The 22,067-nt window shown below is 33.5% G+C and overlaps 1 protein-coding gene and 1 non-coding gene across 2 annotated transcripts; one reads left to right on the forward strand and one right to left on the reverse strand.

Annotated features, from left to right (window-relative positions):
* Positions 1–14,942: 14,942 nt before the first annotated feature.
* On the forward strand, positions 14,943–20,057 carry LOC132640095 (glucomannan 4-beta-mannosyltransferase 9-like). The gene is made up of 8 exons (XM_060356528.1): positions 14,943–15,308; positions 15,830–15,928; positions 16,534–16,786; positions 17,389–17,499; positions 17,634–17,770; positions 18,829–18,942; positions 19,030–19,229; positions 19,393–20,057. Exons 1-8 carry the CDS (start codon positions 15,015–15,017, stop codon positions 19,754–19,756), a joined length of 1,572 nt encoding a protein of 523 aa, XP_060212511.1. The 5' UTR covers positions 14,943–15,014; the 3' UTR covers positions 19,757–20,057.
* Positions 20,058–20,951: 894 nt separating this feature from the next.
* Positions 20,952–21,025, reverse strand: TRNAR-UCG (transfer RNA arginine (anticodon UCG)). The gene has a single exon. It is a non-coding gene; the product is annotated as a tRNA-Arg (tRNA).
* Positions 21,026–22,067: the final 1,042 nt, after the last annotated feature.

A 22,067-nucleotide genomic window follows, 5' to 3' on the forward strand; every position in this document is an offset into this window, starting at 1 on the left:
AAAGAAACTTACAAATCTGCTTGTTATGTGTATCTTGGCATAATTTTGTGTTATGGGCTGAAGATTTCAATTGACTTTTTATTCGATTATTCATTGGATTCTCCTTGTGACTTCTTTAATTATGATTCAATATTTTGCTCCATGAAAGAATTGGCAGTGAGCATATTTTCAATCTCTAACTAAAATGATGTTTGCTTCAAAATGTTTGATTGCTTTTTTGTATGTCCATATTATTAAGACTTGATGATAAGTTGTACATATGGTGCATAAGTCTATCTGAATCTAAAGCTATGCCAGTTGAGATTAAGTGATATATGCTCTTCAGGTTGATCAGTCCATGTTCCATTCAATACGTTTTTTTATTATGCTTTTTCCTGTTTTTGCTCTACTTCTGGTTTAAAACTAAGCTCACTACCTCTACCCATCCTCCCTTTACTTGTTGATTCTTTTGGGCATATAGTTTGGATTTGTGTGAAACTATCAACTCGACTGCCAAACTGATAGATGCAGTAAGAGTTATTTTTAGTTCGTAGCCTATCATGTATAAGATAACAAAGAATTAATGTTCGTAGCATATCATGTTTGAATCCTAGTTTTCCAGAGATTTCAGAGTTTCTATGTTAAAGAGAGTGATGTTATAAATAGTAGGTGTAGTAAGAATTGCTGTCCAGTTTTATTACTTATCTTCCTGTTTTTGTATCTCGTTGTTTGCAACTGCTGTTATTGTGTTACTGTGGCTTCAATTTATACCTCAAAGACTATGTCTTTTTTTGTCTACTGTTGTTTTACTGTGTTTTCTCCACTGTATACCGAGCACATCTGAGTTCATTACCCTTCCTTCTTTGAGTTGAGATATTTTGCATCACTGAGTATCTAAACTCATACTAATCCTTTTATTTTGTTTTATGCATGACCATTCGTGTACGATTCCCTGGAACTCATCTTCCCCCGCATCCGATGTTGAGCAAAACCCCAACACAACTCCTCTCGTGTCCAGCCCATTTGAAACGATTCCTAAAAATGTTGGGCCGAAGCCCAATGGCAACCGTAGCAGATAGCAGCAACGCATAAAGGCTGTTGCTGGGCCGAAGCCCAGCTGCGAGCAGGCCGTAGCAGTTCTGAAAGTGGGCCAAGCTCATTTATATTACATCTATTTTATTTTATTTTGTGCGCATTTAACGTGTGTTGTATGACTAACATTCCGTTTATTAATTTAGATAAAACTTCAGCAAATTAGTAAGTTTAGTTTAATAATGGGTAGTTAATTCAAAGAGGAAACTAACAATTAACTCCATTAGTTTATGTCAAAATTATTTACTATCCATAATATTTATCTTGTAGAATAATTGATTTTCAAAGTATCATGACTATATATTTTTTGACTAAGGAAACTAAATTATACTTACTATTTTAGAAGTTTTACACTAACTTAGCTTATTCTAAGAAATAAAAAGATAAATTAGTTTCAACGGATAACTTTCCACTTTAATTCCTTCCAACACATGAAATACATATTTGTCTAAGATAACCTTTAAAACTTTATTAAATAATTCTTTTAAATTTTAGTCATTTCCTCCACATATAAACATTACATGTCCCGCTTTCTTTTAGTCTATTTTTGACTAAAACTCTTTTATGCAACTATTACCTTTCCACAAGTATTATACTTTCGTTTAAAATTTTAATAACATTTATAAGTCGTATTTCAAAATAGCATTAAAAGTACTCTTTTATACAAATTATTATTATTTTACAAGTTCTATTTTAAATAATATTCTTACATATTTACCTATAATTTCAGCCATACTTACAAAATTACTTTCCTTTTTCTATAATGCTATATTTACATTTAGCCTAATTAATTTTAAGTTCGGTCGGTTAACCATTGTTAATGGGTCTTAAAAGGTGCCTAATACCTTCCCTTTAGACTAACTGAACCCTTACCTAGAATCTTAAGTTTCGCAGACCTTAAACACAATCAACTTTAGATAACTACTTTAATAAACTTTAGGTGTCCTAATTCACCATAAATAATTAGGTGGCGACTCCTTAACAACAAACAAAAAATAGAAATCTCCAATATGTCGTACTTCTACTTTAACTCCCGGGTTAAAATGGGGTGTGACAGCTTGGCGACTCTGCTGGGGATGACTTAGGTTCTAACCATAACGGACTTAGTTTAAATAGGCTTTGTGTGTTTATTTGGAATCACTTTATTTATTTGTTAACTATTTTTTACATGCTATTAATTGTTTGTTTGATATAAACTGTTTGTTTTGATATAAACTGTTTATGTGTTACTGCTTCGATAAATTGTCATTCCGTTCATATTTCCTCCACTTCTGGAAATTTACACTATCACACGTACACGCGAGGTGTGTTTAGCGCACCCGCAAATTTCTTCGTAGAATCCAAATCTTAGGAGAGTTGGCGCGTGCGCGGGGGTGTCCGAATAACGGTGACTGCGTAGCCTTCTCACTCGAGTAGTCCACTCGGGAACCTTGCGTCTAGTAAACCCACTCCTAGTCAACCTAGGATAGGGCTAAACCAACACCTTTTATTAAGAGCATACATTTCATATCCTAGGAGGTTTAATATCCTTGGTGTATTAAGCCCATTAGATGACTTTGTCCAAACGTCCAAGCGGGTTCACGACCCCAAGTGACACCAATCATACTTTATATGCATGTTTGAAGGATAACTGTGCCTAAATATTGACTATTTGCTCTAATTAATTAAACTTTAGAAAGGAGGGGGTGACTAACATTTCTATGACAGGTATGCATCGGAATATAACAAATGACGAAGATCAAGGGTATCACAAATGGAGCTAGAAGTTAGACATAGAAATTTTATTTACTTTATTTAGATTAGGAAACACTTTATGTTGTATTCATTTGACATGTAATAAATATTACATCATCTTGTACTTTATTTTGGGAAATAGAATTCGTTTAATCAAAGCAACGGGATGACGTATTATGGCACACTTTACCCTTCAAACAAACGTTAGGCCTACCTCTGGCACAAAGAGGTCACATGCATGTTAGGACACGTTGTTGCTTGATATGCTTGTTTGACAACTTGTTTGACTCTATTTGATGAATTATTTGCTACATGACTTACTTGACTTTACGTGATAATGACTTTACCTAGATATGTTCATGAGATTAACATCGTTTATACTGTATGTCTATTTTATCTTATTCCCAAAAAGAGAGCTGATTCGTGTTGACGCTCGATGGCCGACCATCCTTACATCACGAGGTCAAAGACGTCATCGTTACCTGAACGTAGTTGGGCTGTCCAAGGAAATGAAATTACTATGTCTGATCCGGCCGCATCTGTTCCAACTGGTGTAGAAAACCTCGTGATCGCTAGCGATCCGCCTGAAACTTCTGAACATGGAACTGCTATTCAACGGGATGAACATATCGCCCGCCTGACTCAAGAAATTGAGAATCTACGTGGAGAACTAAATCGGGTTAGGGACTTGACCAATTTATCCATCACACTCCAAAATTCACCTTCTGAACCTAGCAATACTGCACCAGAACCACCTCGTTTCCCATCACTCGAATCCCCAGTTCCTGAGCATTTTCCTCCCCAAAACAATGCACCTACTAACAACAACTTGCCTTCGATCACCCCCGCAAATCCACCAAATCCAACATCCGTCTATACTCCCCCACAAAGTCAACCAACCACTTACACTAGCTATACTCCTCCACAAAATCAACCACCCACCTACACTACCTATGCTACTCATAATCCACCACCCGTCAACCCACCAAGTCAATCGCTAGTTCATACTCCCTATGTTCCTTTACCCACCAACACTAATCCACTACCCACGACCACTCATCTAAACCCACCAAATCAACCACCTATAAACACCAATTATAACACACCACCTCTTGTCCAAAACACCCCCATCGTCCAGACTTATCCAACCCAGCATATGCACGGGGCACACTTTGTCACCCCAAATGCACAATATGTTCCTCCGGTATATGCCACAGAAACACAAACCTTTACCAACCCAGTAACGGTCAGGTTCCAACCCGAGGTAGATCAATACGAAGAAATGGAAAGGGATGCAAAGGCAGGGGCAGATAACATACTGCTAAAAGAAATCCACAGTCTCAAAGAAGCAATGAGGAACCAGAGTTCGTACTGAAACAGATGCCAAATGATAGATCTATTCAAGATCTATCCATTTACGTAGGTTTTGTGTCGTGGAGATGAGCGTAACTTCATGAATTTGAGAAGGAAGAAAGTAAGGATTTCAAATATTTTAAAATTCGTGGAGGAGTGACTTTTGAGGGTTGTGGTTTATGTATCTTTAGTAAAGGAGAATGAGGCAATTCGATTTGTATAATTCTAAGGTGAACGGAGGTTGCCGGTGATCTCCGGCCACGAGAGATAAGGCGGCAAATGGTGGTGAGAGGTGGTCTGCGACGGCGGTGATTAAGAATGGAAAAAGAAGGTAATTAGGCCATATCTAGTAAACTAGATTGCGAATGGACATGGGGCATAATTTCCCCTTTTGATTTACTAAGATATCTTGGCGATATTTGAATTAAACAAAAATGAATAATTAAAGGACTCAAAGATAGTTAACATGAAATAGAATCTTAGAAAAATTTAAATATAAAGATTAAGGTGAACTCACTGGTCGAACGAGCTCATAAAACACAATGGAGGAGATCGATCTTCAGCAGCAGACACAGGAAGTCATCACGCCGATGAACAAATCCGTGAATACCCCTAGCAAGATGTTGATATAAAAGAAATTGTTTCGTATTTTTTGTGACTTGAATTAACTTAATAACTTAATATTGAATGTGAATACCTAAAAAATCACCCTAATGACTTGTCATGCCACATCATTTTGATATGTGGCAATGTCTCATTGGCCTTAAATTTGAATGTGATTCCATGTCATTAAATAGGTGGCATTAGTTTCAGCCTCCATATAAAGTTAGGAATCTTAAACTTATGACTCTATACTTATTTTAGGTGTTTTTAAGTCAAAATAAAAATAACAAAATTAAGTCTAAAGTCATAAGTTTAAGATTCCTAACTTATGACTTATGCTTATAAGTTATAAGCCCATCCAAATATGCTCTTACTTAATTGAAAAAATTACGTCATCGGTCAAGCTTTTAAATTTATGCACATAGTTAGCACAAGTTTTAAAGTACATCAAAAATAACAACTTTTATTACTCTTTTGCCATATTAAAAATAACGTCCCACTAAATTAGGGATTCAATTTTATCCTCTTACTCTTTATTATCATTTCTATCTCTTCTTTAATTGTTACACCCCCATTTTTCTCATTTCTTTCTCTTCTTCAACCAATAAACCCCATTATTCTCCTACTTCAAGATGGCATGAAAGGCATATATTTCAATTTCGAATGTATTTTTAATTTATATTTTGCCTAATTTGATTTACTGCTCGCACTTGGTGCATAATTTTGTTATTTTCAAAATTATTTTTTTCTTTCAAAAGTTTTGTCTCTTATATTTGCAAATATCAAACTTTTCTAAAATCAAATTCCTATTTGTCAAAGATTTAACATAAAAGCTGGTATACGTTTTTTGCGTGGGACGCTTGTAGAGTATAGAACTCATTTGATTTATTTGTAATTGATTTTTTCTGAACGCATAACAACAACAACAACAACAACAACCCAGTGAAATCCCACAAGGTTGTTGTTGTTGTTGTTGTTGTTGTTGTTATGCGTTCAGACAAAATCAATTACAAAATCAATTACATATGAACGCATAATGAGATCTAATTGGGTTTGATTTTTTTTTTTCTCCATATGAGAAGTGATTGGAGTTCCAATAAATAACATATATGATTTATTTAAGATTAGATAATATTATTAATTATGCATGATTTAAACTGTGTAATCATCATTTGTTCCTAACTTTGTGTGCTATTACCCTATTAACTTTCTTATACACGCTAATGCATATGACTGATCTATAAATAATACTATCAGCATAATAATGTATATAAATAAATATATCATTAATATTATGAGTATAAAGATGTATATTAATAATTATGCTAATAATAATATGATTATAATTATAATAATGTATTGGTTGAAGAAGGTCGGGTTTGGTATTATTAATTATACCGATAATTATACGGATAATTATGAGTATAATAATATATATTACTATTTATACCAATAGTATTACTAGTATAATAATGTATATTAACAATTATACAAGTAATATTATATGTATAATATAATAATTATACTGTGAATATTATGAGTATAATAATATATATTAGTACTAATTATATAACTTATGAATATAATATTATATATTAGTACTAGTTATACCAGTAATATTACGAGTATAATAATATATATTATCAATTATGCTAATAATATTATTAATATAATACAATTATAATAAAGAAGGAAAAGATATACTACTGTGTAATTAAAGAGAGAAGGTTGGCAGAAGAGTGAAAAAAAGTTAAATTACCATTACCATTACAATCATCGTTTTATGTTACTGTTAGTGGGCAAAGCCACTCTTTGAAAGAAAGAGAAAAAACTAAATATATGGTGAGCATTAAATCAGGGATCAAGGTTGTTAGGATAATTAACGTAAGTAGATATCTCGTTGGATTTGTGATGGAGAAACGGGGTGAATATTGTTATGAAATACATTAATATGCTGTTAAGAAATGTAAACTAAATAACTCTGCTAAGAAATTGTAAATATTTTTAAAACTGTGTACAGTTACGTTTTTTCCCCTACTTAATTTGTGTTAAGTCCAAAACCAAACTAAAAATTACAGTCGTCAGTATGGGCTTAGCCCGCTAATAACTGTCCAACCCAGCTGGTGAATTGATAGGGCTGGAATAAAACAATTTTGATCCTATTTAAGAACAAGGCTTTTATCCCTGTCTGATTAAGCCCGTTGGCCCTTGGGCTTGAGAGAGGCTGGGCTGCGTCAACCTGTGGGCCAAAAAGTAATATTTAATTTAAAATATATGAATAAAGATGAAGTAGAGTACTAACAATCACTGGAAGAGGAGTCAAACTCAAAGTCTATATAGCTCATCATCTTTTATATTGCGAAGTAGTAAAATGCGAATACAGAATTAGAATATAGCTATAAAATATGCAATTAACAATTTTTAAGTTCTAACAAAAGCTACAATCAAATATTTACTTGAAGTCAAACTTGAATTGTAATCCATCAAACTTGTACTAAGACCAACAAAACGATAAGAGACATCACATGCAACAATACCCCTTATCTCATACTAATCTCTCGATAATATAATGTTTTTTAAAAAATACAAAAATTGTATGGAAACTAATAATCCAACACGAAAATTCTCTATGTAATGACATTACTAACAATTTAAAGCATTAGATAATTTGTATTTAATTGTCGTTTGAGACTTGGCTAGCAAAACTATGTAATATTGTCTTGTAAATATTTATGTTAGAATTTCGATTAAAAATTTTTATGAAAAAATATGTTTTAGGAAAGGTGGGTTGGACCTTGCATTAAGGTAGACTGTTTATATCACAGCCTTGGGGATTTGGGCCTTCCCCATACCTAGGGGCGTTCGTTGGTCGGTTTGGGTCGATTTTGGGTTAAAACCAAAACCAAACAAATCTAATCGGTTTTTAAAATTATTAAAACCAAACCAAACCACATATAATACATATCCATCTGTTTGGTTGTAGTCGGTTTTTCAATTTTTAAGAAAATTAACGGTATTTCTCTCTTTCATGATTTTTTCCTACAATTAGGAGAGAATTTTCTATCTTTTTCCAATTTATAATCCGTTATTCCTTTTATTGTGGTAGCTATAGTTTCTTGCATTATGGAGAAAATGTCTTAGGATTTATGATTTTAATTAAGTGAATAAAGTTTATAAGAAATAAAAAGATAAATCTTAGTAAATCTCATATAGTTGTTTCTTTGAATAAATGAGTTTGAAGTCATGGATTTATTTTTTAAAATTGGCTTAAAGTATAACATTCATTAGCCTATTATAGATAAATAAACATTTTCTTAAAAAGTATATAAATTATTTAAAAGTATTTATAAAAATTAATATATTGTATATATATCATTATACAAATTATGTGTAAAATTTATCGGTTCGGTTTAATTTTTTCTTTGAGTTACTTTTAGTAAAACCAAAACCAAATTAGAACTAATTAGAAGACTCTGAAATTTTTATTGGACCAAAAACAACATACTACTTCACAGTTAAAATGATTAACTAAGCTGATACTTTTTTATTATACCATTGAGTATAAGAGGTGAGTTGAAAATAAGATGGCAAACACCTAAATGATCACTCAACTTTTACTAAATGATCATTAAAGTCACTCAACTTTGTGTTGATTTTTAAAGGTCATCCAATTTTACCTAGTTAGCTTTCATGGTCGTTTTAGCCGGAAATACAATTTTTGATATATTAAATGACGTAGCTGTTGTAGTACTTTAGAAAAAATAATAAAAAATAAAAATCAATAATGAACTTCTGCCCAAAAATAAGATAGAGAACTTTTGATATTGATATTAGACCAAAAATTAAAGTCAGAACACTTTATTATGTGTTTAGGTGCTTAATTGAAACACGTTTTAGTTTGAGTAACTAAATGAGATTTCCTGACAAATTTAAGAATGTATTAAGCCTATATTTTTACAAATATTCATGGTTAAACCAATATTTGGGCCTCTGGTGTTTGGCCCAATAGATGCTACCAATAGTCTTTAAATTTTGCCCCTCATATTTGTGATCTTTAAATTATACCCCTCATATTGTTGGTCTTTAATTTTTGCCCTTCGCATTGCAACTCTGAGTGTTCACACAAAAATCATGAGGTTCTGAGTTCGAACCCCCACTCAAGCATAAATTAAAAAAAAATTGCAAGGCAAGGTTTGGGTCACGTGTATGCCGGACCCGGCGTACTCTTGTTAAGAAATTACCAAATTTATGCCGGACCCGGCATACTCCTTCCTTATGGGCAGACTTGGCATAAGTATGCCGGGTCCAGCATAACTTTAGTAATTCCTTAACAAGTTTATGCCAGTAGGGGCATACTTTTAATGGGCAAACTTTTATGCTGGATCCGGCATAAACTTGTGAAGGAATTACCAAAGTTATATTGGACCCGGCATACTTATGCCAAGTCTGCCCATAAGGCATAAGTATGTCGGGTCCGACATAACTTTGGTAATTCCTTCACAAGTGTATGCCGGTGGGGGTATAGCGAAATTTAAACTTTGCCTTGTAATTTTTTTTTAAAATTTTTGACTGTGTGGGGGTTCGAACCTGGAACCCATGAATTTTAGCTGAAGAGCAAAATTTAAAGATTTCAAATATGAGGTGCAAAATTTAAAGACCACCCCAAAAGAAGGGCAATTCGCTTGGTACTCTAGTTAAATTGGGCCTCTGGTGTTTGGCCCAATAGGTCGTGCTCGTCTTCATGTAACCTTATGGACTTCGGGCAATTCGCAGAATTGCCTTTCTTTTGGGTGGTCTTTAAATTTTGTCCCTCATATTTATAATCTTTAAATTTTGCCCTTCGACTAAAACCCATGGGTTCCAAGTTCGAACCCCCACTTAGTAAAAAATTTTTAAAAAATTCTCAAGGCAGAGTTTAAATTTCGCTATGCCCCTACCGACAGAATTTTAGTTATGTTTAACCAAAAGTCTGCCGATGGGGGCACTTGAGGCATATATATATATATATATATATATATATATATATATATATATATATATATATATATATATATATATATATATTATTTATTATTTTTTACTTTTTACTTTTCAAGGTAAACTTTTAGTTATGCCTTAACTAAAAGTGTGCTCCATAAGGTGGAACTTTTTCTTAAGAAATAACTAAAGTTATGCTGGACCCGACATAACTATAAGTTCCGCCTTATAAGGCAAAGTTTATACCTTAAGGAAAAGTTCCGCCTTAGGGGCATACTTTTAGTTATGCCTTAACTAAAAGTCTGCCCCATAAGACATAACTAAAAGTATGTCCCATAAGGTGAAACTTTTCCTTAGGGCATAGCTAAAAGTTTGCCTTATAAGACAAAGTCTATGTCTTAATGAAAAGTTATGCCTTATGGGACATACTTTTAGTTATGTCTTAACTAAAAGTATGCCCCATAAGGTATAACTAAGAAAAGACTTTTAGTAAAGGCTTAACTAAAAGTCTGCCCATAAGTATGCCGGACCCGACATACACTTGTCAAGGTATAACCAAAGTTATGTCGGACCCGACATACTTATGCCAAGTCTGCCCATAAGGCATGAGTATGTCGGGTCCGACATAACTTTGGATATTCCTTAACAAGTGCATGCCGGGTCCGGCATACACGGGACCCAAACCTTGCCTTACGATTTTTTTTTTTAATTTATGCTTGAGTAGGGTTCGAACCTAGAACCTCATGATTTCTGTACGAAGCTCAGGGTTGCAACGCGAAGGGCAAAAATTAAAGACCAGCAATATAGGGGGGCAAAGTTTAAAGATCACAAATATGAGGGGCAAAATTTAAAGACCACCCCAAAAGAAGGGCTATCCGCGCAAAAAAATGATGAACTTCCAACATAGTTTTACCTTATTTTAGTTAAGTGATTTAATACCGTGATAAATATGTATTAATTGATTACAGTTAACTAAGACAAATTTATCAATTAAGACCAACAACAAAGGAATGATGCCTGGTAATGATGCTCCCAAAATTGACTTTAAAGGAGAGTCCATAGTCTAGTTGAAAAGGATATCTTCTTTCCCAACTTAATAAAGTATTCACAAAAAATTTCTCTCAACTCATTCCACACATAGTTTCTTACTTTCGAATAACTAAAGTAAATTAATATGATTTTGTTAGCAAAAAGACTAAAAGTACCAACTTTATACAAAATCGAGCTGTAATACAAGAAGCATTTATCATTTTCTTATCAAATTCACTATTACTGCTCCAATTGGTGAAAGTGTTAATAAGTTAAGCGTTTAGGACATAAATAATAAATAGCTAGATACCTAGATAGTCCCTTAAATTTGGTAAGCTTTTGTAAGATAGACACTCAAACTTAACCAGTGACCAGATATACACTTAAACTTGACAAAAGTATGTCTTTTGGACGTATACATAAGACCAAGTAGGTGAAATACACTTATCTCTGATGTGTTAAGCGGATCAATTATTAAATGTCACATGTAATTTCAAAAATAAATTGACAAATATAAATAAAAAATATTAGAAAAAACTAAAAAAATTATGTAGAATAGATGCAATAAGGGGAAAACACCCCCCCCCCCCCCCCCCCCCCCAAATCTCCCAAGATATACCCAGTTGTTGTGTACAAGATCTAATTTTTAGAAATACCCATTTAATGAGTGTAATGTTTGATTTTACAATATGCAACTTCAAAATGTCATGACATTTATTTGTATTAATAATGTTTTATTGGGTTTTCTTCCATAAGCTTACTTGAATTTTTATGTTTTTTTTGGTGATATAGTAATAACCTAATTATGAAAAAAAATAAAAATTGATCATTGTAAAAATGGGGGAACACAAGGTAGTGAAGAAGGAGTAATCTGAAATTGTGCGACCTACATGGAGTAAGATTTTGAAATGTAAAAGATCAACTACATACACATAAGAAATTTGAGAGTGGGGGGTCACAATTTAAGTAAGTGAAGCGCTCATATGTGCATGCAAAATAATATTATTTGCTATGTCAGCATGAGATGTTCAAGAGATACACTTTTGTCACGTTCAAATGTTTATTTGGTCGTTGACTAAGTCTGACTGTCTATCTTGCAAAATTTATCAAGTTTAAGAGACTATCTAGGTATTTAGCCTAATAAATACTTTAAGCAAATACTCTTATAATATAGGTTATTAAATATTTAATATCTTTTTAAAAAGTGTGCAGAAAATACTATGAATAGGAGGTAGTATTAGGAAGCGAATGATAATTAAAAAAGTGACATTAAGACACTTCTAGAATAACGTTAATGCAAACAAAGATCCCAATAGAATACGAGATTCGATACTGGATTTAAGTTCTCACGTTTCTTTCCTTTTCTTTTTCTTCCTTTGACTTACTTTGGCTAAACTAATAAGATGGGGCTTTGTGTCCTTAACCATTAAATAAGAAAAATAAAAATATCTTATGCTGCCTTAAGGCAGACTTTTAATTATGGCTTAAGGCAAAGTCTACTGCATAAAACAAACTTTTTGCGAAGTCTTGCCTTGCGATTTTTATTTTTATTTTTATGATTAAGTCGGGATTCAAACGCAGAATCTCGGGGTGTTTAGGTAAAGCACAAAAATTAAAGACTAGCAATTTGAGGGGCAAACTTTTAGTTATGACTTAAGGCAGCATCTGCCTCATAAGGCAGGCTTTTCGCGAAGCCTTGCCTTGCGATTTTTATTTTTATGACTAAACCGGAGTTCGAACCCAGAACCTCGGAGTATTTAGGTGAAGGACAAAAATTAAAGACTAGCAATTCGAAGGACAAAAATAAAAGATCACCCCCAAAGAAGGAAACAAATTTTATATCCACAACCCAACTTCTTTGCTCCTCTACATCTCTCGAACGGGCAATTTGCAGGATTGCACTTCGCTGGGGGTGGTCTTTAATTTTTGGCCCTCAAAATGGTGGTCTTTAACTTTTGCCCTTCAAGGCAGAATTTCAGCCAAATTTCAGGTAGAATTTGGGCCTTAAAGACAGAATTCTGCCCATGCAAATTCTAGCGTAAGCCAGAAATTTGCATGGCAGAATTTGCATAGACAAATTTGCAAAATTCTACCATTAGACAGAATTTGCATGGGCATAATTCTGCCTTGCGATGTTTTTTACTGAGTTGGGGTTCGAACCCACAACCTCGGATTATTAGGCGAAAGGTAAATCTTAAATACCACCCCAAATGAAGGGCAATCCGTGCAAAAAAAAGCTCTCGAACTCCTTGCTTTTTCACGCTCCTAGAAAATGAGTAATGAGTGTCAATAATTTTTTTTTAAATACTAATATTGTTGAGTTAATATTTAAAATAAATAACTTAATACGTAAAAAATATAGATAACGGTCATTTATTGGAATGGGTATAAAAGAAGGTAAAATAATTAATGATAAATTATTTAGAATATTCTTCTTTCTTCTATTGATTCATCCATATTGCTTTAACTTTTGCTCTTTTCTGACTTCTTTCATTAACAATATTATCGTAATGAAAAAATGACTAACTAATGTCGAGTTAATATTTATAAGAAATAACTTAATATATTATAGTTTAAAAATTTCTAGATCGCAAAAGAGAAGGAGAAGAAGTAGAGAAGCATACCTCACAAAGTTAAAAGGAGAGGCATTTTTAATAGTAACGGGTAATTGGGGTTTAATAGGTGGAAAGAGGAGCAATTTTAATCGAAAATGAACGTTAAGGAAGAATAATAAATTTAAATTATTTTTAATACGTTAGAGACATTTTTGACCCTTTTCCGTTTTATAGTCAGCAACCATGATGTTTAGATATTTTTGAAACGTGGAGAATTCTCCTTTAACCCAAAGTCTCAAACATAAGCATAGCCAATAATTAAATGTCTGGTTAAAAGGGATATTTTCTTCCCAACTTAGTAAAGTACTCACAAATATTTTCCGTCAACTCATCCCATTTATAGTTATTATCTAAAGTACATTAACATGATTATGTTAGCCAAAAGACTAAACGTACTATACTTTTCACAAAACCAAGATTTTATACGACATTAAATCATTAGAAGAAATTCATTAGTGTATATATAAAGTTGTCTCTCTTTTCTCAAACTGTTAGTTTCTGTTTGGTTGATGATATTATAATTTTGCATGTGACTCTGTTCTTCCCCATTGGCCCTTTTAGTTTCAAAGTGACTGACAAAGATTCACAACTAAGTCTTTGGAGTAGCACAAAAGCAAAAATCAAATGCTAGTAGTCCCACTCAAACACCTAAAGCAACAATTGCATATATATCATTCTTGTTCTTTTCGCAAAGCAACAATCAATTGATATTCACACACAATATATGTATACATGCACAAACGCGTTAATGTGACATATGATTACTATTCTGTGTTACTCTCTCCGTCCCAATTTATGTGGCACTGTTCGGTTTCAAGAGTCAAACGATTGAGTTTTTCTTTTATCGCAATTTTTTCACATGCCTTTTAAGTATTTTGAATTATCAATTATTGTGACTTAAAATACTCTCTACGTATAGTTACAAACATGTAATTTTATTTTTAGGAAACTTATAGATTCCATGTCTGAGTTCACGGTCAAAATTAAAAAAAATTGACTGTTAATTGAAATCCCAATGGTGCTACATAAAATTGGGACAAAGATATAGTATGAAACAATTTTTGTTTATATTAAAGCACTAACTTTATCTGCTATATCAGTAAAGGCGTGAAACTATTTTTAATCAGAATTAAAGTAACTGAACTTTATCCATATATATATATATATATTAACCGAGAAGAACATCCACTATCGCAGAGCATTGGCAGACTACAAGGTCGTAATGACGTTCAGGGCATAGGTTGCCCGATTATTGTCCAGCGGCTGTTATAACAGTAAATTCACTAAATTTTAATGAGACAAAAAAATAGTAGATAAAATTCGGTGACTTTACGGTTATGTTAGGTAAAGTTCAGTTACTTTAATGCAATAATAACTTCGTGACTTCACCATCATACATGAAATTTCAGTTACTTTAATGTGACAAAAATAATATTGTAACTATACTCTATTACAATGAATAGAGTTCAATCACCATACGCAAAATTAACACACTGCACAAACATACTCTATATATATAGCACCTTCTCCTAGTTCTTTCTCTACTCACATCTCCAAGCTTCCTTTTTTCACACTACCAATTTCTTGGCTGCCTTAATAGAAGCAACAATATATTTAAGATATAGCCAAGAAATGGACTTAATTTATTCTGATGGCATTACTAGCCAAATTGGATTGTTCTGGCAACAAGTTAGAGCACCATTGCTTGTGCCATTTCTGAGAATTATGGTTTTCTTGTGCTTGGCCATGTCTTTGATGTTATTTGTTGAGAGAGTTTATATGGGTATTATCATAGTTTTTATCAAGTTGTTAAGGCAAAAACCAGAAAAGAAGTACAAATGGGAGCCAATAAAAGATGATTTGGAGCTAGCAAATTCTTCTTATCCCATGGTATTAGTTCAAATACCAATGTACAATGAAAGAGAGGTACCCTTTTCAAATTATGTATTTTTTGTCATATTCATATAAGAAGAACTACAACATATGTACGCTACTTTTCATATTGTCTTTTAGTATCTAAATTTTAATTTTTTAAATTTTAATTTAGCTGATCTAATCCAAATATCCAATTTACTTCAAAAGATTAGTCAAATTGGCTCTCAAAAAGGGAAGTGCGGACACTTATATATTTTGGGACGGGGAGAGTATCTTTTTTCCATTGCAGTTTTGATTTGTGGCTTGCACTTAATATAATGAGATTGTTGAAGGATTAACTTATATGCAGTACTAACGTAAAGAATTGTTATACTATCAGAGTATCAGTGTACTTTAACATGTAGTAGTACTATAGTAGGTACATTTGTCTTATTTTTCAAGTTACTAATCTCAGTTTTTATATATGAACGTTACATGTAGATTGTAGTTATGTTTCACATGACCTGATAGTGTAGAAATTCATTATTTATGCCGTTGGAGTTAAAACTCTTCTTGTAAATTGTTCTTTGCAGGTATATCAGTTGTCTATTGGAGCTGCTTGTAACCTTTCATGGCCAGCTGATAGAATCTTGATTCAAGTTCTTGATGATTCAACTGATCCTACCATTAAGGTACCTTAAATTTCCACTTGTAGGAGAAAACAAAAGATGTAGAAATGACTCTCATCTTTTCTACTATAATTTGAAAGAAGAAATATCCAAATACTAGCATTTAGCTTATATAGCATAGACTTCTAAAATGATTTTTCTTTTTATAAAGGTTAAGTTCTATCCGCTCACGAGATAAAAATTATTTACAAAATTAAGTTGCTTATATGGTAATTACAGGTAAATCTATATGATGAACATTATTTAGTAACCTGGTAAATATGGTAAGTTTTATGTTGTTCCGAAACTCAAAAAAAATTTGTCGTGCTCATGTCGAATCCGACACACCCAACAATACTTTGAAGAATCCGAGCAACAAAGGCCCGTAAGTGACCTGCTATCACATGTCAAGCTACATTGACAATATAAAAAATAATAATTATACCGTCAGTATATATAACTTAAGGAGTTTAACTTATACATACCGATAGTGTAAAGAATTTTTACATAGTCAGGTAATTATCTACCTCGTTTTCATGATTAAGAAATCACACATTATAAGGAGAGTTGCCTGTAAATATATTTACGATGACATGATTGTTTTATAATTTGCTAAAATTGTTGTATAGGCTATGGTGGAAAAGGAGTGCAGGAGATGGGCAGGAAAAGGAGTGAACATAAAGTATGAGATAAGAGACAATAGAAAAGGGTACAAAGCTGGAGCTCTAAAGGAAGGAATGAAGCATAATTATGTGAAGATGTGTGGTTTTGTAGCAATATTTGATGCTGATTTTCAACCTGAGTTTGATTTCTTGTTGAGAACTGTCCCTTTTCTTGTACACAATCCTGAAGTTGGACTTGTTCAAGCTCGTTGGAAATTCGGTAATCACCTTATCCCTTAAGACGTTGTACCTCACGTGCGAGTCTGATTCTCAAATATGTATTCGCTTGTTGGGTGACATTGAGATTTGAACCTAAGATAGTGTTGAATTGCATGATCATCTCGCCCAAAGGCTTAAATTCTTAGATGAGATGGTCCCACATTTCAACAAAAATGAATCATGTTGGAATCTTTTAAGGCTTCAACATGAAGTTGTCAAGAGCACTACTAGTACATTCAATCATGATTACTACAAACTTGAGTTGGGTGGTGTTTGAAAATTAGTTAAAGTAATTTTTTTGGTTTCACATAATTATATTGAGAGTATATCAAGACCATGAATAATCCTCAAGGCAATTTGATAGCTAATATGATAGTAGGACGTCTACCCTTTTCAATTACGTTAACGATGCACCCGTGTTGGATCCTCAAAAGGTACACTACTTCTAAAGGATCCGATACGAGTGTGACCTTACTTTTGGAGGATCGAGCAACATTGCTTTTCAATCCACCGCTAGCTTTTTTAGTGTAAGTCTGATAGTAAGCACATAAACAAAAATTGCAGTAGACTGACAAAAAAATAATGGTTGAATTTTAATTGCAGTAAATTCTGATGAGTGCTTGTTGACAAGAATGCAAGAAATGTCACTTGATTACCATTTCTCAGTGGAGCAAGAAGTTGGATCTGCAACCCATGCATTTTTTGGCTTCAATGGTAGGCTACAACATGGAAAATTCAGTTACTTTAATGTGACAAAAAATAGTCTGTGACTTTACTGTTATAGTAGATAAAATTTAGTAAGTTAATTATCACAAGTTTACTTAGAGATTTTCTTGATATGGATGAAGGAACTGCTGGGGTGTGGAGAATTTCAGCTCTTAATGAAGCTGGAGGATGGAAAGATAGAACAACTGTGGAAGACATGGATCTCGCCGTTCGAGCTGGTCTCAAAGGCTGGAAATTTGTCTATGTTGGTGACCTCAAGGTATAATTTACGTGATCCAATTACATTATGCATCAACAAAATAATCAAAGTGAACTAGATACGGGTTCAGTGCGAGCTCTGTAAGTTCAACTAAACATATTGCTTTTTGCTCGAATCGTCTATACATATGCAAAACACAGGGGATAGAGCATGACCCCTAGTCTCGTTTTTGCTGAGCATAATTCTCTATGACATGGACATCTTTGATTGGATGGAAATAGATATATAGAAAGTGTCCCTAGTTCGGCGCAAGCCTTGCTCAAAAGTCATATGTGGAATCACACTCGTTTCTGAACGGACTAACTCTATGAAGTAAATTAAACGATCATACATTAGATATTTAGATTTATTCTCAAGACTATTGTGTTCATAGTGATAGAAGTAGGAATATAGTACTAGTTAAAGTCTAGTCTCATGATCACTAAACCCCACACTTTTGTGTGGGAAGAAGGTCAAAACTTAAAAATGCGTCTCCAATCATTTCCTCTGAAAGAGTGATAGTATGAAATGATTAGCCATGTGTATAACAAATTTGTAGAAAATGCTAGTGGAACTATGTCAGAAATCATTCTCTTAGAAGTAGCTTCCACAAGCACTCTGAAAGACGTATAATTGGAAGTTAAATTTAAGCTAACAAGTAGGATAAAAAACGTCCTCCTTTTGATAGCTTAAACTTCAAGATGTCACAAAATTCAACTAAAAGTACTAAACTTCAAGATGTCACAAAATTCAACATAGTATCAGAATAAACATAGGTCATGAGTACAATTCTGACCGCCGTCCACACTCACATTTCCGCGTGGTTTGCCTATGACAAACAAGCAGACACGCACTTGAGGGACGTGTTGAAGATATCATTAAGTAGATAGCACTATAAAAAAATATGTAATTTGCGGAGGTTGAAAGTACAATTAGTGGAGGTTTCCACTATTTGCTGATTAAGCTTCTAGATGAAATAGCATGCGCCAATCAACAGCATGAATCGATCGTTCTATATTTACTTTGTTATTTTCACCTAATGGTTTTCCATTTTTCCCCTTTAAAAATAAATCAATTAGGTGAAAAATGAGTTGCCAAGTACTTTCAAGGCCTATCGTTATCAACAGCACAGGTGGTCTTGTGGACCTGCTAATCTTTTTAGGAAAATGGCAGTGGAAATTGCTGCAAACAAGGTGTGTTTTAACTTTTAAGTATATTTAACATGAAAATTGGAACATCAACCGAGAATTGATTTGATATTTGTTTTTTTATTATTGCAGAAAGTCTCAATGTGGAAGAAGTTTTATCTGATCTACAGCTTCTTCTTTGTGAGAAAAATCATTGCACACATTGTTACATTCATATTTTATTGTGTTATTATGCCTGCCACTGTTTTGATCCCTGAAGTTCAAGTTCCTATATGGGGAGCTGTTTATATTCCTTCAACCATCACTCTCCTCAATGCTGTAGGGACTCCAAGGTAATCAAAAGAAACAATTAGTGTCGCAACTCGAGTCCATGGCAAGTATGGTCCGCTTTGGTCCAATAGACCTCACGGATTTTTCCCCTGGGCTCGGCGTCTAATAATTAATCCCCAAATTCATTGTTTTGTTAATTCTTTTTTTGTTCATTTTGATGTGTAGATCACTCCATTTATTGGTTTTCTGGATCCTGTTTGAGAATGTAATGTCCCTTCATCGAACAAAGGCAACGTTCATCGGCCTATTTGAGGTAGGGAGAGTCAATGAATGGGTCGTGACCGAGAAATTGGGAGATGCCCTGAAAGAAAAAACGAGCACGAAAGCTTCCAAGAGGTCTCGTTTTCAAATTGGAGATAGGTTCAAGGTACATTTGCTGGAGGTTCTTGTTGGGTTGTACCTTTTGCTTTGTGGGTGGTACGACTACTCGTTCGGAAAGAATAGATTCTACATATACTTATTCTTCCAAGGCATGGCCTTTCTTGTTGCTGGATTTGGCTACATTGGAGTGTTTGTTCCAAATTCTTAGCTGATTCTTGAAAATACTGCAACAGCTACGCCTCAGCTCCAAATAGGTTAGGGTTCGAGTAATCTTTATTTAGAATTGGTGAGTAGCAGCTTTGAAATTCTTTTATAATGTGAATAAGCAGCTAAGATGTGTATGCTGCGTATCACTATTGTAGTTATTTATTTCATGTAATGGTTAAAAGAGTTGAAGGTATAAGAAGTGAAATGGCAAAGGAGTTATGGTTTATGAGAGAAACAGATACTGTAAGCGCCTTCATAATTTGTATTTTTGTAGTGTAATGGCTAAAAGTTTTGTTGTTATATATGAATTCCTAAACAAAACGTATTTCAATCTCAAATAATGCTTAATTCCATTTGCTCTACTTAATGTCTGGCTTGCATACAAGAACTCAAGAAGCAACGAATTGAACAACTAAAGTCAGTAGATTCAGAACGCGTATGATCATATATGTATACATTTTAATCGAGGCTTCGACTGTTATAATAGGTTCGGTTGAATTTGCAAAACCTGTCTTAAAAGGATTAAGAGATGTTATTCTCACATGGTGAGGTGTCTAACTAAAAAAGAAAGATGAAAGCGAGCGACCACATGAATGCAAGAGCAGAAGGCGAACTCAATAACTATATAGGGTCTCTTTGTGTGCATATATACTCATAGTTCGACTTGGAGGCTTTGAGAAGACAATAGTAGGTTCAGTTGAATCTACAAAACTCGTCTAAAAGGATTAAGAAACAAAGAAGTGTTATTATCACATGATGAAGCTTCTAACTCCAAAAAACATTAAAATGAAAATCAGGAATGTAGGAGTTAGGAGTTAGAAGGCGAATTCAACAACTAAAATAAGTAGGTTCAGAATAGATGCACATAGTTCGAGATTTTAAGGTTACAATAGTGGGGTCAGTTTAATTTGCAGGACCTGTATTAAAAGACTATGAAACATATAAGTCTTATAGACTTATAGTCATGTGGTAACAACGACACAACAACAACATACACAGTGTAATCCCACAAGTTGGGTTTGGAGAGAGTAGCGTGTGTGCAAACTTTACTCCTACCTTGGGAGGTAGAGAGGCTGTTTCTGATAAACCATCGCTCAAGAAAAACATTTCAAAGTGGTTCGAAAAAAAAAATAACGGAAGTTAAGAAGCCATGGCAAAATACTAAATCAAACTCTTAAAAAGAGAACAAAAACGAGCGACCACAGTGGGAGTCGAACCCACGACCTTTTGATCCGAAGTCAAACGCGCTAATCCACTGCGCTATGCGGTCCTGTTGTATTAGTGGTTGCAGAACAAGAATAAGACTATATCTGCATCACCTCAAGTTTAACAAAATAGAAATCTTGTTATGCTTAAGAAAGTATTATGCGAGGTACCCTTCACTATATTTTTCTACCTCAAAAAATCAAAATAAGTATGAAAAATTTAGATGTATTTAATAAATCTTGATAGTTTGTCTTTATAGATTCAAACGATATCCAATTATCTGGACCTCGACTAACAATTCACCGTACAACGATTCACATTGATCATTTACATAAACTTGTACTTTATTATGTCATGTATAATTATTCACTCACATATTTGTTTTAGTAATATTGATATTAGTTTACAAAACCGTACACTACGTGACTCGCGGGTACACACGTGCTGAGAAACCAGAAATAACACGATCAATCAAATAGTCAACGTTTCAAGGATTAATTCATCATGATTTAGTTATATAATCACAAGAACATCCAAATCATCTAGACAATTAAATTAGTTTTGGAATACATACATACATATATATATATATATATATATAGTCTTAACCATATATCCATCTTTCCATCTAAATAAATACTCATCCTAGTTAACTCTTCTTCAAAAGATAAGATGCAAAGGTAGGGACAAAGGGGATAGCGTTAAATTTTGGTTTGTTTTTGGTATGGGAGCCCTATTAAATCCAGCACTTTGCCCTCTTATATTCACTGAACATGCAGCTGCATCCTGACACAAATTATGGCACAGTTTATCTTGATTTTGTTTCTACACATTATTATTAAATGAGGGTTAAAATTGACTTTCAATAGTTTCAAACTATTGAGTTTTCTAAAGGGTCCAGAAAGGAAAACGAAAAGAAAAAAAAAGCATATACAACAAGAATTATTACGTATTTTCTTCTCAATGTAGCATAGTTGAAAACTTGAAATGCCTTACAATAATGCAAGCATATCTAGAGAAGTCTACAAGACTACAACAACAACATATCTAATGTATTCGCACAAGTGGGGTCGAGGGTGTGTGTATACAGACCTTACCCCTATCGT

The sequence above is a fragment of the Lycium barbarum genome, chromosome 5 (genome assembly GCF_019175385.1).
Source record: "Lycium barbarum isolate Lr01 chromosome 5, ASM1917538v2, whole genome shotgun sequence".
NCBI lineage: Eukaryota > Viridiplantae > Streptophyta > Magnoliopsida > Solanales > Solanaceae > Lycium > Lycium barbarum.